A 16,520-nucleotide genomic window follows, 5' to 3' on the forward strand; every position below is an offset into this window, starting at 1 on the left:
CATTCGATCATGGCTAATTTATTTTTCTCTCTCAACCACATTCTCCTGCCTTCTCCCCGTAACCTTTGACACCATTACTCATCAAGAACCTATCAACCTCCGCTTTAAATATACCCAATGACTTGGCCTCCACAGCCATCTGTGGCAATGAATTCCACAGACTCACCACCCTCTGATTAAAAAAAAAATCCTCAGCTCTGTTATAAAGGGACGTCCTTCTATTCTGAGGCTGTGCCCTATGGTGCTAGACTCTCTCCCACTACTGGAAACATCCTCTCCACGTACACTCTATCCAGCCCTTTCAATATTTGGCAGGTTTCAATGACATCCCCCCATCCTTCAAAACTCCAGTGAGTACAGGCCTAGAGCCATCAAATGCTCCTCATATGTTAACCCTTCCATTCCCAGGATCATTCATGTAAACCTCCTTTGGACCCTCTCCAATGCCAGCACATCCTTCCCTAGATATGGAGCCTAAAACTGCTCACAATACTCCAAATGTTGTCTGACCAATGCCTAACAAAGCCTCAGCATTACTTCCTTGCTTTTACATTCTAGTCCTCTCGAAATGAATGCTAACCTTACACTTGCCTTCCTTACTACTGACTCAACCTGCAAGTTAACCTTTAGGGAATGCTGTACTAGGACTCCCAAATCCCTTTGCCCCTCCGATTTCTGAATTCGGTCCCCGTTTAGAAAATAGTCTACGCCTTTATTCCTTCTACCAAAATGCATGACTGTACACTTCCCTACGCTGAATCCATCTGCCACTTCTTTGCCCATTCTCCCAACCTGTCCAAGTCCTTCTGCAGACTCCTACACTACCTACTCCTCAACACTACCTACCCCTCCACCTATCACTGTATCATCCGCAAACTTGGCCACAAAGCCATCAATTACATCATCCAGATCATTAACATATAACGTGAAAAGTAGTGGACCCAACACCGACCCCTGAGGAACCCCGCTAGTCACTGGCAGCCAATCAGAAAAGGACCCCTTTATTCCTACTCTTTGCCCTCTGCCAGTCAGCCGGTCTTCTATCCACATCAGTACCTTTCCTGTAATACAATGGGCTCCTATCCTGTTTAGCAGCCTCATGTGTGGCACTTTGTCAAAGGCCTATTGAAAATCCAAGTAAACAACATCCACTGACTCTCCTTTGTCTACCCTGCCTGTTACTTCCTCAAAGAATTCCAACAGAATCATCAGGCAAGATTTCCCCTTAAAGAAACCATGCTGACTTCAACTTATTTCAGCTTCCAAGTACCCCGAAACCTCATCCTTAATAATGAACTCTTTAGAGGAACTTCACACCACATTATAAAAAGGGAAAATATTTTGTATGTGCTTGGCAGTGCACAATGGAGCAAGAGACTCGGGCCGAGATTGGTCGGTGATTTTTCTGTCGTACATAGCAAGTTGCAAACCTGAATCTCATACTGGTTGGAATACATTTTTCCATAGGAAGGAAAAGTAGGAGAGGCCAGTATCTCTCTAGGTCACATTTAAACACTCCCAGTTATTTCCAGCAATATACCAAAAGAGGCCTTAGTACAACTAACCTGAGTCACCCCACCCAATATTTTAACTTGGTTTAGAAGATACAAGTGGAAATAGACCTTGGCATAAAATTAATGAGCACTTATTGCAAAATTAGCTGTGGTTTGTGGAAACAGGAAGTTTATTGTTTCCCTGCATCCCAATGGGGCACACAAAAGTGACATTATACATTGCAAAGCAGTCCAGTGCTCAGTGTTTTATGGTCAATAAGACCAGTATATTTCTCTCTGCATTGTTAAGCTTTATTCGATGTTTACAAGGAAAGTCATTGAAGTAGAACAATATAAAACTGTTTGAGTTCAATAACTTTTCAGATATTGAAATAGTATTCAAGCAGGCATGGGCACAATGATGTTTTTTACACTTGAATTGGAATAAGATAGTTGATATTTCGAACTGTCAACATGAACTTAAGCAGGTGTCTGCATAGGAAATTTTGAATGGACCTTCCATAAAGTTAGGATGTAAGGTATGTGATATTAGACAAAACACTTATCAATCTATTAGGTTTCCCGACAGGGTACAGACATGCATTTGTAATGCATTGTGCTTTGTCAGCAAATAATCCAAATTAGTTTCTTTAAAGCTGATCTCTATTTAAAACAAAAGGGTTTTTTTGCATCAGATTGGCTATGTGTAATGAAGGGTAGTGTCCAAAATAAGGAGGGCTAATGACCAATGCAATGCAGCTTGCCTTCATTGCACAATGATTCAAAACCTTCCAAATCTGTAAAAATGACCAACATACATCTTGGACAAACTGGTCAGAGTTGTTATCCATCATTCAATCATTTTTATTGTCTTTCATTAGAGACAATATTCTGAATCAGTTTTTTTTTTACACAAGAACATCATAAAATAGGAGCAGGAGTAGGTCACCAGTCCCCTCAAGTTTGCCCTGCCATTCAATATGCTCATGGCTGATCTACGTTGGCCTGAACTCCTCTTCTGTGTTTCAATCTTTCCAATATTTATCTATCTGCAGATTAAATACTGTATATCCAATGATCTGGCCTCCACCACCTTGAGTGCAGAGAATTTCAGAGATTTACTATCCTCTGAGAGAACAAATTTATACACACAGTTTTAAACACCTGGCCCCTTTTTCTGCAGGTATGCCCCTTGTCTGTGATTCTCCCACCAGTGAAATCATCTCAGCATCTACCTTGTCAAGCCCCTTTAGATCTTCTGTCTTTGAATAAGGTCAGCCTTCATTCTTCTAAATTCCAAGGAATACCATCCCAAACTGTCTGGACTCTCTTGATAAGACATAGCAGTAATTAGCCTGGTGAATCTCCTTTGGACTGCCTCTAATGCTACTATATTCTTTTTTTTAGGGAAGGGGACCAAAACTCTGCGCAGTATTCCAGTTGTGGTCTTATGAACAGCCTGTACAATGATAACAAAACCTCCCTATTCTTAATATCTAACTCCTTCACAATAAAGGCCAACATGCCATTTGCTTTCTTGAACTACTTGATGGACCTGCCATCTAACTTTTTGTGATTCATGCACTAAAAACACCTAGATCTCTCTGAACTTCTCTCACTTGCATTCTTTCTCCATATGGATACATGCGCATGACTTCCCACTTCCCCAGATTAAACTCCACTTACCAGATTTTCATTCAATCACTCAATACATCTCTATCTTGTTGTAGAATCACAATGTCCTCATCACAACATGCCCTTCCATCCATTTTCATATCATCAACAAACTTAGAAAACGTACATTTTGTTCCCTCCACCAGGTCATTAATCTAAACAGTAAACATAGTTTCCTTTTCCATTTAGTTTAACCTTTATTTCATGTGTTCTTTCAACATAAAAAATATCATTCCTTTTCTTTTGCGGGAGGAAGTAAAAAATAGAAGCAGTGAAATGGAAAACAAAACACAAAGACAACTTGTGGATTGGAAAATGAACAGAAAAATATCCTAAACTAAAGGAAGTACAGCAAAATTTGATTTATCAGAATTGTTTGGTCCATAATATTTCCAAGTGCAGGATAAAGGTTCCCTTTGATTTCAATACTGTGGAATTTTATGAGATCATTAAATTTAAGCCATGATATTCCATTAAAACTGCAGGAAATGGAGGACCTAGAAATTTGACTACCTAGTCCGAAGATTTCCGTATTTTATGCAACTAAATTTTAAAAGTATAGAAATGAGTACTAGAAATACCTGTTTTTTCTATCTGCAATCTACTTTCAATATAAGCAGACAGCAATGAGGAAAGAGAAACTGGGATGAATATTCCTCTCACATTGCTGGTGGCACCTTGGCTGAGAATGGCTAATTTAGCATAGTGTAGAAAGAATTCCTGGTAATACCTGGCAGTGCATTAATCCAACGTGCCCAACTGGGGAAGCCAAATTGCATTATGAAGGACATATGGCATACAAGGAGATAAAAACAAGAGTGAACAGTTCTATGGAATGTCATTATACTGAAATGTTAACTCTGTTTCTTTCTCCACAGATGTGTGAAATCTGCTGGGTAATTATAGCAACTCTCTTCTTTAATTCCAGGTTTCCAGCATCTACAGCCTTATATGTTTCCAATGTAAAAAGTTTGCCTTGTTAGGGAAAGTGTTAAAATGAATAAGAGTTAAATGGAGAGATGCATAATAATTCTTACATACCTGGAAGGTAACCTGAGCTGTATAGATCAACTTATCACATTCAAACAAGCCCCTTGTTGTGTATTGAAACACAGAAAAAGTGATGCTGTCAATCAGGTGGGCAACTCTCTGCTTCAGGACTTCATCAGTGGGTGCCCTTTTCACAGCCATTTGGAATACGACATTAAAAGCCTAACAAAAAAATAGCAGCAGCAGTTGATTAACAACTCATGCTATTGAATGCTATATTGCCATCTATTCTGTGAAGACATCAGACACTAGAAATATATTTAGCTTTTTATTATTTGCTGGATATCAAATTTTTCTTTATTTGTTTAATATCAAAATGGATTTTTAAAGCATGAAAGGAATATATGAAATCTTTTGGAATCAATTCTTCATTGACCCTCCGAATGCGGTGAAGTTTGCAATTACGGTTTTCCTACTTTAATATTTTAACGTATGACCCTTTGTTTTCCATACAATATTGTGAAAGGATTTAGAAATGATGGAAAATCAAGTTTGTTTACTGAAGTAGTTCATCAGCTAAATAGAGCAGCAGGGAACAAGAGAAACATCTGGTAGGCTTGTATAGACATACCTTCAAAGAGAACTGGTACATGGGATGGATTTTATTGAGGTCATTCATTATAAAATACAAGAGAGAAGCGCGGCCTGCAGCAAGTCGGTAATGCTCACGTGCCTCATTGATCTTAAGCTCTGTTACCTTGGCCTCTTTTACCTATATTAAAAAAGAGATACGTCAAATAGTAAGGATGTGGTTTTAATTAACAAAACAAATACATGTTGATTGAATCTGGAATGTGCCATTTGGGGATCACTCATTCAATTTTCAAGTGCAAAGGATATGATTAAGAAAACCAATTGGCAAAAGCTTTTTACTGTTGAAAGAATTAATAGTTCACAAATATTTATATGGAAAAGCAAAGCCTGAGCACTTTAAAACAGCGGAAGAATTCCCAAAGCAGCCCAGCCCTGTACACTTTCCAAATCCCAGTATGCACAGAGCTCAGGTTCAGACTTACAGATGGAAGGGCTCTGTGTTATATCGATCCTGAGGTGCTCTGACTTACCTCATCACAGACTCATTTCACATCTGGGCCTCATTATTATATCTTGTAGCCAATCCAGACAATTTAATTGAGCTCCTTTTACATGGCAGAAAATACAAACAAGATGACCAACATGGGATTGTGCAGGAAATTAATTTTGCAGGGATGTGAAGGGCAAACCAGTGTCCTCAGTGTAAATGAGTGCATGCGTAAAAAATACACATGCACGTGTGCGTGCAAATACACGTGCACACAAACATAGTGTACACTGACTCACACACACATATGCACACATACATACACAGACTCACACACACATAAGTGCACAAACATATACATTCACAAACACAATACATTTTTGGAGGGTCATAACCCTGATTGCCTCCTACCCCTCGCCCTACCCAGAAGTTGTGGCTTTGCCCTTCACTGCTGATGTGAACTCATGTATTAAAAATCTCCAAACATGCAAAAGGAGCAGGGCATGGAGAAATGACCAGCTTACAGCAGGTCTTGATGTGAACATTTTCTCCCACTGCCACTGGTCAGTCAAATAGTACTTTGGTAAAACTTACTTCTGAGGAGTTCAGGAAGATACTACCCAGCACCGTCACGGGTGAGGTCAGCACGGAGGGGCTGATGTAAGAAAATATCACCCCAATCATCTTTTCTTCACATGGAAGGCTCTACATCTTGAAAAAAAATCCATTCTCATTTGAAACAAAACCTTATCTTACTCAAAGACTTTCTTCCTTAAGCTCTGCATTCAGACCTAAATAAGGGCCTTCATCAACTCACTGACAAATCTTAAATTGCTGCCGACACATAGTCTGATCTGGAAATAACTAACATGGTCAAGGAAAGCAGCAGAGGAAACCTGCTACTCTGCTTCACTTCAAGATATTATTTTCATACACCACAAACAAAACAGATTGATTTTTTAATTGTATTGTACATTGTGAGGAGAGTGGAAGTGTCTGTCAGTCATCCTTCATCACAAATTCAGCCTTTCTGGACATGTACTTCCACAACAGGTGAATGGACCTTTCAATTCCTAACCTTCATTGGTGGAATTCTCAAGCCAAATATAATGTGAGGAAAATTTATCAAATGAGATCCTTAAGTAGTCAGATTTACAAGTTCAGAAGTCATTCAATAACCGCAGATATTCCACATCTGAGTGCTGAACACATTTTTATGACATCTGCATGTTGGTGAGTCATTTTACATCCACACAAACCCATTTAAAAAAGTAGTACATGAATAAACCTACTCGCAATTGATCTTGCTGAGAAAAAGAAATTATTTGACAAATTTAAATGCCTTAAAAATGTTAATGCTTAACTGAAAGGCAAAAAATGCAAATCACGCCAAAAATTTGGGTGAAGTGATTCATGTGTTTGATAACCTAATGTGTGAACTGGCTATTTTTGTAATATTGCAGAGGGGAGGTGGAACTCAGAAGATATAGGTTGGATGGCTGTCCAAAAAAGTCTACCTCTATTTAAACATTCCTAATCCATGTATTAACCTAACGCTTGCCAGACTGAACTCTGAGGAATATGATGATTGGCTTTGGCAGAGGAGAAGGTAAGTAACATGGTATCTTAATTCCTTCTAGATTGGCTGCAGTATTCAACAAGTTTTTTTTTTCAAAAAGACTGAGATTTTATACATTCCCCTTTCCATTATAAATCACATACATATGTCTGAAGGCATTATCACCATTCAAATAATATTCTCTTTATAGCTTCATTTAGCCTAACCTTCTCTTCAATTTCAGCAGCAGTCCTCTTGGTAGTCTCCAAATTTTCAACTAAGGCTGTGTCTCCAAGGAAGTTTCCAGAAGCAGAGGAAAGGCGAGAAAGTAGGTTGTCCTCCAAGGTCTTCAAGGTGATTTTGAAGCCATTTTGCTGCTTTGTTAGGTTGGACTACAGAGAGCAGAATACCACGGGGAACTCAGTCATATTTTAAGACTATCAAGTGCACCACAAGAGCAAAATTTGCAAGGAGACAAGTCTTTTATGAAAGCTTCAGTCAATTAAAATTACAAACGACTGCAAAAATGAGGTTACTGTCTGTACAATACAATGCATGTTTGGTTCTTTCATTCTAACATCACTCCTGTGACCTAATTAGAAGATCACTGCAATTACAGAGTGCAGAATTTTTATTACTTTGCTAATTAGAATGGGGTCAATAATATATTATTCATATCCTCACTGGAGTGGAACAACACTTTGGGGAGAAAAGACATCCATTACCTTGCATCTGTTCCAAGATTAAAAATATTGAATGAGCCACAAATGACAGACCACAACAATATATTTGAATTATTACCTCTCGGGGTGAAGAGAGAAGAGAAGGGGTCTTCACAGAATCTACAACACAGACATGAACAATTTGCTCCAAATGGTCTATGTTGGGATTTATTCTCCACATAAGCTTGCTCTCACTTTAATTGCATTTTCATACACTACATCTGTAACCCTCCGTTAACTTTTCTCTCATACATCAAGCTTCTTCTTAAATGCATTAGTGACATCTGCTTCAATCGTTTGACAGTACATTGACCTCATTCTTGTGCAAAGAAGTTCATTGTATTTTTTTTTATTTGATCCATTACTGATTATCTTGCATTTATGGCCCTTTGTTTCAGAATAACACACACGTGGAAAAAGCTTGATTGGTTCCCTTATGTGCCTGTTCATAATGTTAAAGGCTTCTGTTCTGGCTTCTTATTCTTTCTTTTCCTGGTAAACAGAGTCCCAATCTGTTCAATGCCTTAATTCTGGTAACTTCATGATACATCTTTCTGCTTTGCTTCAATTTCCTTTTTGTACAGAGATGAGAATTCCACATTGTATGTCAGAACTTGACATTATCTTTCTGCTTTTTCTCTTATTGCCAAGAAAAATAAAACACTACGATTTCGTTTGCACTCTTAATTGTCCTATCCACTGATGCTGCTACTTTTGGAGATTTCTGTTTCTGTATTCCTGGGTCTCATCATTGAAATCCCTGTAAAATAAATTTAGATACAACCTAATCACATCACTATGCCCTCAAAATAAGGCTGAATATGATACCCTGAATATTTTCCAATTGTTTCCATCTTTGGATTCTTACTAGAATAAGGAGCTGGAAGCCTCAACAGAGGCTTGAAAACATAATAATGGCTCAGCAAATAATGACCAGCTATTTTTTGTGTTAAGAGCCACCAACTTCAGGATTCCTCCATCTGCACACCTGAAGGCAGAAGTCCCCAACTTGCTGTCTGCTTTTCACCAATCTTTTCCCAACTATACTTCAACGTGGGTTCTTCAGTCCAAGTATTATTTGGGAAGTTATGGCAATTCCCAACGCTTATTTCAGGGAACCAGCACTAAAGATAAGATGTTGCAGAAGCAAATGTTTCCATTCCTTTGAGGGACCAAGCTAAGTATTAGGAAACTTTACAGATTTCTGAATTAATTTAGTATAAGCATTCTTAAATGCTATGCATTTGCGTATACATTTTTTAAACATTTTAATTGTTTGATTTTTAATAATTTGGTAATTTAGAATTACATGTGCCTGCAATTTTAGACAGCTGGATAATCCATGGGGGATGGTTTGTCCAGCTATTAAAGCACAATTTGCCTTTATCGTGGGTGGTGTTTGTTCTGGACCCCCACCCCTACCCCCACCCCCAAATGTGAGGACAGGGCAGGCACTTTGCAAGCAGGTGACTTTGGGACACCCTCCTTCTCATGTAAGTCAGCCATGAGTATGCACAGCTTGCTGCCTGGAGAACATTTTGCGGCACTGTTTCACTGTGTAAGGCACATATTGAATGTCCATGCCAATAGCAGTAACAAGGCAAAACACAAACAATAAACCTCAGCCATCAGAAGCAATAGCAAAAGAGAATGTTACATTTCATCCTCAGCCTTCTAGTAAGGTGGCTGGGATGGGAAGGTGTGATATGTCATCCAGTGCCTGCTCATGAATTTTAGTAAATTACCCACATAAGACATAAGAACATAAGAAACAGGAGCAGGAGTCGGCCATCCGGCATTGACCCTGCTCCACCATTCAATAAGATCATGGCTGATCTAGCCATGGAAACAGATCCACCTACCTGCCTTTTCCCAATAACCCTTAATTCCCCTACTATGCAAAGTCTATCTAACTACGTATCAAATATATTTAATGAGGTAGCCTCTACCGCTTCCCTGGGCAGAGAATTCCACAGATTCACTACTGTCTGGGAAAAGCAGTTACTCCTCATCTCTGTCCTAAATCTACTCCCCCGAATCTTGAGGCTATGTCCCCTAGTTCTGGTCTCACCTACCAGTGGAATCAACCTTCCTACTTCTATCTTATCTATCCCTTTCATAATTTTATATGTTTCTATAAGATCCTCTCTCATTCTTCTGAATTCCAGCGAGTATACTCCCAGACAACTCAATCTCTCCTCATGGCTAACCCCCTCATCTCCAGAATCAACCAGGTGAACCCCCTCTGCACCACCTCCAAAGCCAGTATAAGGAGACCAGAAATAAGGAGACCAGAACTGCACGCAGTACTCCAGGTGCAACCTCATCAGTATCCTGTACAGTTGCAGCATAACCTCCCTGCTCTTAAATTCAATCCCTCTAGCAATGAAGGCCAACATTTCATTTGCCTCCTTGATAACCTGTTGCACCTGCAAACTAACCTTTTGCAATTCATGGACAAGCACTCCCAAGTCCCTCTGCACAATAGCATGCTGCAATCTTTCACTTTTTAAATAATAATCTGTTCTTCTATTTTTCCTTCCAAAGTGGATGACCTTGCATTTACCAACATTGTACTCCAAATGCCAGACCCTTGCCCACTCAATTAACCTATCTATATCTCTCTGTAGACTCTCCGCATCCTCTGCGCAATTTGCTTTTCCACTCAATTTAGCGTCATCAGCAAACTTAGCTATGCTACACTCAGTCCCCTCTTCCAAATCATTGATGTTTATCGTGAACAGTTGTAGGCCCAGCAGTGACCCCTGCGGCACACTGCTCACCACTGATTGCCAACCAGAGAAACACCCATTTATCCCAAATCTCTGCCTTCTATTGGTTAACCAATCCTCTATCCATGCTAATACATTTCCCCCAACTCCATGCACCTTACCTTATGGATGTCTTTTATGTGGCACCTCATCAAACACCTTCTGGAAATCCAAGAATACAACATCCACCTGTTCCCCTCTATCCACTGCGCTCATTATATCCTCAAAGAACTTACAGAAGTTTGTCAGACAGGACTTGCCTTTCTTGAATCCATGTTGTGTCTGCCAGATGGAACCACTTCTATCCAGATGTCTTGCTATTTCTTCCTTAATGACAGCTTCAAGCATTTTCCCGACTACAGACATTAAGCTAAATGGCCTATAGTTACTTGTTTTTTACCTACATCCTTCTTTATGTCACAGTGGTGTGACATTCGCTGTCTTCCAATCTGCCAGAACCTGCCCAGAGTCCGGAGAATTTATCACAAACCCCTTTACTATAAATTCTGCCACTTCTTTCAGTATCCTGGGATGCATCCCATCAGGACCAAGGGATTTGTCTATCTTTAAGCTCACTAGTTTGCACATCACTACCTCTTTAGTGACAATGATTGTATCGCGGTCCTCACCTCCCATAACATCTCTCTTTGGCATGTTAGACATGTCCTCCACCATGAAGACTGACACAAAATAGTCATTCAAGGCCTTGGCCATTTCCACATTACCCAATATTAATTCCCCCTTCTCATCTTCCTAGGCACCTACAATCACTCTAGCCACCATTTTCCGCTTTATATAATTATATAAACTTTTCAGTCTCAGGGGTCTTGGGATAGAACTGAGTTCAATCAAGATTGCTAGAGAGAAGGTGCTTGGGAAGCTAAATGGACTAAGGACAGATAAGTCTCCCGGACCAGATGAAGTGCACCCTCGGGTTCTGAAGAAGGTGGCTTTAGAGATTGTGGAAGCATTGGAGATAATTTTCCAGGCATCAATAGACTCTGGCATGGTTCCGGAGGACTGGAAGGTTGGAAATGTAGTTCTGCTGTATATGAAAGGTGGGAGGCAGCATAAGGGAAATTGCAGACCTATTAGTTTGACATCGGTGGTTGGAAAGTTATTGGGGTTGATCCTCAAGAACGAGTTTATGGAATACCTAGAGGTGCATGACAAGATTGGTCCAAGCCAGCATGGTTTCATAAAGGGAAGATCCTGCCTGACCAACCTCAAATTTTTTTGAGGAAATCTCAAGTAGGATGGATAAGGGAGAGGCTGTGGATGTTGTGTATTTGGATTTTCAAAAGGCCTTCGTCAAGGTGCCATATAAGAGGGTGCTTAATAAGATGGGAGCCCACAAAATTACAGCAAGGATATTAGAATGGGTGGAGCATTGGCTGATAGGCAGAAAGCAAAGGGTGGGAATAAAGGGATCCTGTTCTGGTTGGCTGCCAGTTACCAGTGGAGTTCCGCAGGGGTCGGTGTAGGGGCTGCTTCTTTTTACACTGTATATCGATGATGTAGATTATGGAGTAAATGTTTTTGTGGCTAAGTTTGCCGATGACACCAAGATAGGTGGAGGAGTAGGGAGTATTGAAGAAACAGGAAGGTTGCAGAGAGACTTAGACAGTTTAGGAGCATGGGCAAAGAAATGGCAGATGAGATTCAATGTTGAGAAATGTGCAGTTGTACACTTTGGAAAAAGAAATAAACGGGCAGATTATTATCTAGATGGGAAAAAATTCAAAGTACAAAAGTGCAAGGGGACTTGGGGTCCTTGTGCAAGATACCCTAAAGGTTAACCACCGGGTTGGATCGGCAGTAAAGAAAGCAAATGCTATATTGGCATTCATTTCGAGAGATATAACATATAGAAGTAAAGATGTGTCGATGAGGTTCTATGGGGCACTGGTGAGACCTCATTTGGAATACCGTGTGCAGTTTTGAGCCCCTTATCTTAGGAAGGATGTACTGATGTTGGAGAGGATTCAGAGAAGATTTACGAGGATGATTCCCGGAATGAAAGGGCTTACATACAATGAGCGATTGTCGGCTCTTGGGCTGTACTCATTGGAGTACAGAAGAATGAGAGGGGACTTCAGAAACATTTCGTATGTTGAAAGGACTGGACAGAGTAGATGTGGCAAAGTTGTTTTCCTTGGTGGGTGAGTCCAGGACTAGAGGGCACAGTCTTAGAATTAGAGGGTACCATTTAGAACAGAAATGAGGAGAAATTTCTTTAACCAGAGGGTTGTGGATTTATGGAATTCGTTGCCACATACGGCTGTGGAGCTCCTATCATTGGGGTTGTTTAAGGAGGAGATTTTTAGGTATCTAATTAGTCAAGGTATTAAGGGATATGGGGAAATGGCCGGGAATTGGGGCTAGATAGGAGAATAATTTAGCTCATGGTGAGGTAGCGGAGCAGACTCAATGGGCCGAATGGCCTTCTTCTGCTCCTTTGTCTTGTAATCTTTACTTACCTGTTTTTATATTTTGTGTTTGTTTACTTTCATAATCTATCTTTCCTTTCTTTATTTCTTGCTTCATGGTTCTTTGTTGCTTTTTTAAAGTTTTCCCAATCTTCCAGTTTCCCACCACTCTTGGCGACTTTGTATGCATGAGCTTCTAGCTTGATGACTTCTTTTATCTCCTTAGTTAGCCAAGGCTGGCTCTCCCCACCCTGACTGTCCTTGCTTTTAACTGGAATATACTTTTGTTGAGCACCGTAAAAAATGTCTTTGAAAGTCTTCCACTGTTCCACCATATAGTCTGTGTTTCCAGTCTACGCTAGCCAATTCCTCTCTCATCCCGGTGTAGTCTCCCTTGTTTAGGCATAATACACTGGTTTTAAATCGAACTATTGCACCTTCCATTTGTATGAGAAATTCATTCATACTATGATCACTCTCTCCAAGAGGATCCCTAACTATAAGTCGTAACTTTTACCTGTCTCATTGCACAGGACCAGATCTAAGAGAACATTTTCCCTTGTTATACTGTTCAAGAAAGCCATCACGGATGCATTCTATGAAGTCCTCCTCAAGACTGCCTCGACCAACTTGATTCACCCAATCTATGTGCAAGTTTAAGTCCCCGTGACAACTGCCATTCCATTCTTATATGCATCAAATATTTCTTGGTTTATTGCCCGTGCCACTCTAATGTTACTATTCGGTGGCCTACAGACAACTCCCACCAGTGATTTTTTTTTTTCCCTTTACTGTTCCTAGTGTCTACCCAGACGGACTCAACATTCTGCTTCTTGGATCTTATATCGCCTCTCACTATTGCCCTGATCTAATCCTTAAATAAGACCACTACCCCACCTCCCTTACCTTCCTGCCTATCCTTCCATATTACCTGATACACTTGGATATTTAATTCCCACTCAACTCCACCCTGCAACCACGTTTCTATAATGGCCACTAAATCATACCCCTTTGTATTGATTTGTGCCACAAGGTCACTGACCTTGTTTCAAATACTAGGGGCATTCAGATAAAGTGCCCTTACACTCAATGTCCCTTCAGAATCTAGTAACCTTTGTGTCCTTTTGCATTTGACTTTTCTGCAGTCCACTCTCACTTCTCTCTTTTCTAACTTTTGCTCTGGTCTCTGCTTTGCTTCCCTCTGTCTTTCTGCATGGATTCCCACCCCCCTGCCAGATTAGACAGTTCATGTACTTGTACCATACTAGTTTCCCTAGTGATACCACTATAAGATCAAGTTTAAACACAAGTTCAGACAGGAATGAGGTTACATTAGGTTGCCACTATCCTTAAAGTTCTATTTTCCGTTTTCAAGGAGGAGATAAAAATAGACAAAATGATAATACTTCTTTGTAATAAATCTAAACTAATAATAGAGGAATACCGTTCCTTATTTTCCCCTACAATTACAGGATCTTAGTAGCCTCGGATATCAACTCTATTAAACTGCCTGAAGCTTATCAAGATTTGATGGATCCCTCTTGAAATAACTTTCATGATTAGAGAAGTAAGAGATATAAAATACTGATTACCATTTTCAATAACATAGCTGACAAGGCCTGAAAATTAATTGAGCTTCTTTAAGCATCTATAGTTCAGGAGACCCATCTCCAGCTCTGCTTTATTCCTACTAAACTGCTGATAGCTCAACAACTATTCATTAATTAACAAAGGTTTCCATTCCTTGGGTAACATGCATTTATGGGTGGGTTTGCTCTCCCTGGCTTCATTCTTATCTCTCTTGATGTATTCAGAGAAATGCTTCCAACTTCAATGTCGTTACTAGAGATCTAACTTGGATCCCTCTTACTATGAGGCACTCAGTGGAACCATTGATAACATGTCAGGTTCCTTTGCATTTACAGGAAATGCACAGCTCTGCCATCGCTTGTCACTGACATTTTGTTTTGCCTTTCAGCACTGAGTGATAGATGAATAGAAACTTCCTCTGAATAAATATTAGAAAACAAAAGACAATGCCTGCAAACCCCACTACAAACTCTGTTTCTTAGCCACCGACTCTCTGGCAACTGCTCGAGGCTATGCCAGATCATTTTGTAGCCTCATAGTTTACAGAATTGAGTATCCAATCACAGACCCCATCATGTGCCTAACCTCAATTCCTCTTCTGGTGAAACCAGCGTTTCCAACCCCAGGCCTGACTGTTCCAATGTACTCCACCCTTCATAAACATCAGCACACCCAAAACTCTGTTGCCTCTATCATAACCTGCACAAGTCTCATTCATTCATCACTCCTATGGCACCACTTTCATCTCAAAATTCTTGTCCTTGTTTTTTTAATCTGTCCAAGGTCTCAACACTCTTACTTATTCATTACGGCAGAGGCCGTTTGGCCCATCAGTCCATTCCGACTCCCAGCAAAGCAAGCCCATCAGTCCCGTTTCGCTTCCCCTTATATGTACGCAGCCCTGCAAGTTGTTATAGTCATCGACTCCCCCCTGATACTTCTTGTCACTCACCACACTCAGGGAGAATTTACAGTGGCCAATAAACCTAGCAGCGTTCTTTGGGATGTGGGAGGAAACCTAGGAGAAACCACACTATTATGGAGAGAATAAGCAAACTCCACATGGAAAAGCAAGATCAGGATCAAACTCAGGTCCCTGGAGCAGTGAAGCAGCAGTGCTAACAGCTGCACCTCTGAGCTACCCACTGTTTCTGTCACCTCTACTGGCCATTCACCCCTTTGAGGTTGCTTACTTTTCCACCTCTGGCTTCTTATCCATCTCCAGTTTTAATCGCTGAAGGATCATCAGGCATGCTTTTTGGCTTAAGATGGAAGGTGGGTAACGCAGGGAGGTTTAATTCACAAACGTTACTCCATACTTTTCCAAATGAATTACATAAAAGGTTAAACTTAAACAATTTGGAAAAAGGACCTTTCAACATCAGAACATAATAAGACAAAGTATCATTTCAATTCTACTCCATTATTTATCAAGATCGTGACTGATCTCCTACGTCAACACCATTTTCCTGCACCATCTCCAAATCTTAATAATCAAAATTCCATCTCCTCCTTATTCTAAGAATGTGACCCTTGGTTCTAGACTCCTCAGCCAGGGAAAGCATACTCCCTGCATTTATCCTGCTGGGCTCTTCAAGAATGTTGTAACCTTCAATAGGTCTCTCATTATTCTTCTAAACTCTTGAGATTATCAATCTCATATTGCAAACTTTCTATCCCTGAAGTCAGTCTAATGAATTTTCACTGCACTACCTCTGTGGCAAGTATATTCTTTTTTTTTAGGGAAGGAGACTAAAGCTGTACGCAATACTCCAGGTGTAGACTCACTAAGGCACTAAAGAACTGCAATAATACAGTTTTACTCCTGCACTGGAATTCTCCTATAATAAAAGCTAAAATATTATTTCCCTTCATAATCGCTTGCTGTACCTGCATGTTGGCTTTCAGTGATTTGTGCAGGAGGACATCTAGGTCCCTTTGAACATCAACATTATCCCTTCCCTAACCTTTTAAAAAAAGTCTGCTTTTCTGTTTTGTGCAAACTAGATAACTATCTTTTTCCACATTATATTAGATCTGCCATGTTCTTGCCCACCTTGTCTCTATCCCCTTTGAACCATCTTAGGTTAGGAACTTCCACAGATGCAAATAATATGGTCCAGCTGTGCACTTCTGCATTTAATTTCTTCACTTAACTTCTCCACCTCATGCTTGGATGGGAATTTCTCAGCTTAAGTGAGGGGTTAAGGTG

General features: G+C 40.2%; 1 protein-coding gene across 1 annotated transcript in view; it reads right to left on the minus strand.

Moving 5' to 3' along the window:
- Positions 1–16,520, minus strand: part of LOC127580053 (dynein axonemal heavy chain 9-like) — a 377,996-nt gene that overhangs the window by 92,956 nt on the left and 268,520 nt on the right. Inside the window, exons 56-58 of the mRNA XM_052033209.1 lie at positions 7,024–7,188; positions 4,789–4,929; positions 4,209–4,379 (exon numbers count right to left, since the gene is read on the minus strand). Coding sequence (XP_051889169.1) covers positions 4,209–4,379; positions 4,789–4,929; positions 7,024–7,188 — 477 coding nt within the window. The remainder of the gene's footprint in view (positions 1–4,208; positions 4,380–4,788; positions 4,930–7,023; positions 7,189–16,520) is intronic.

This window comes from Pristis pectinata, chromosome 18 (assembly GCF_009764475.1).
Source record: "Pristis pectinata isolate sPriPec2 chromosome 18, sPriPec2.1.pri, whole genome shotgun sequence".
Classification (NCBI taxonomy): Eukaryota; Metazoa; Chordata; class Chondrichthyes; order Rhinopristiformes; family Pristidae; genus Pristis; species Pristis pectinata.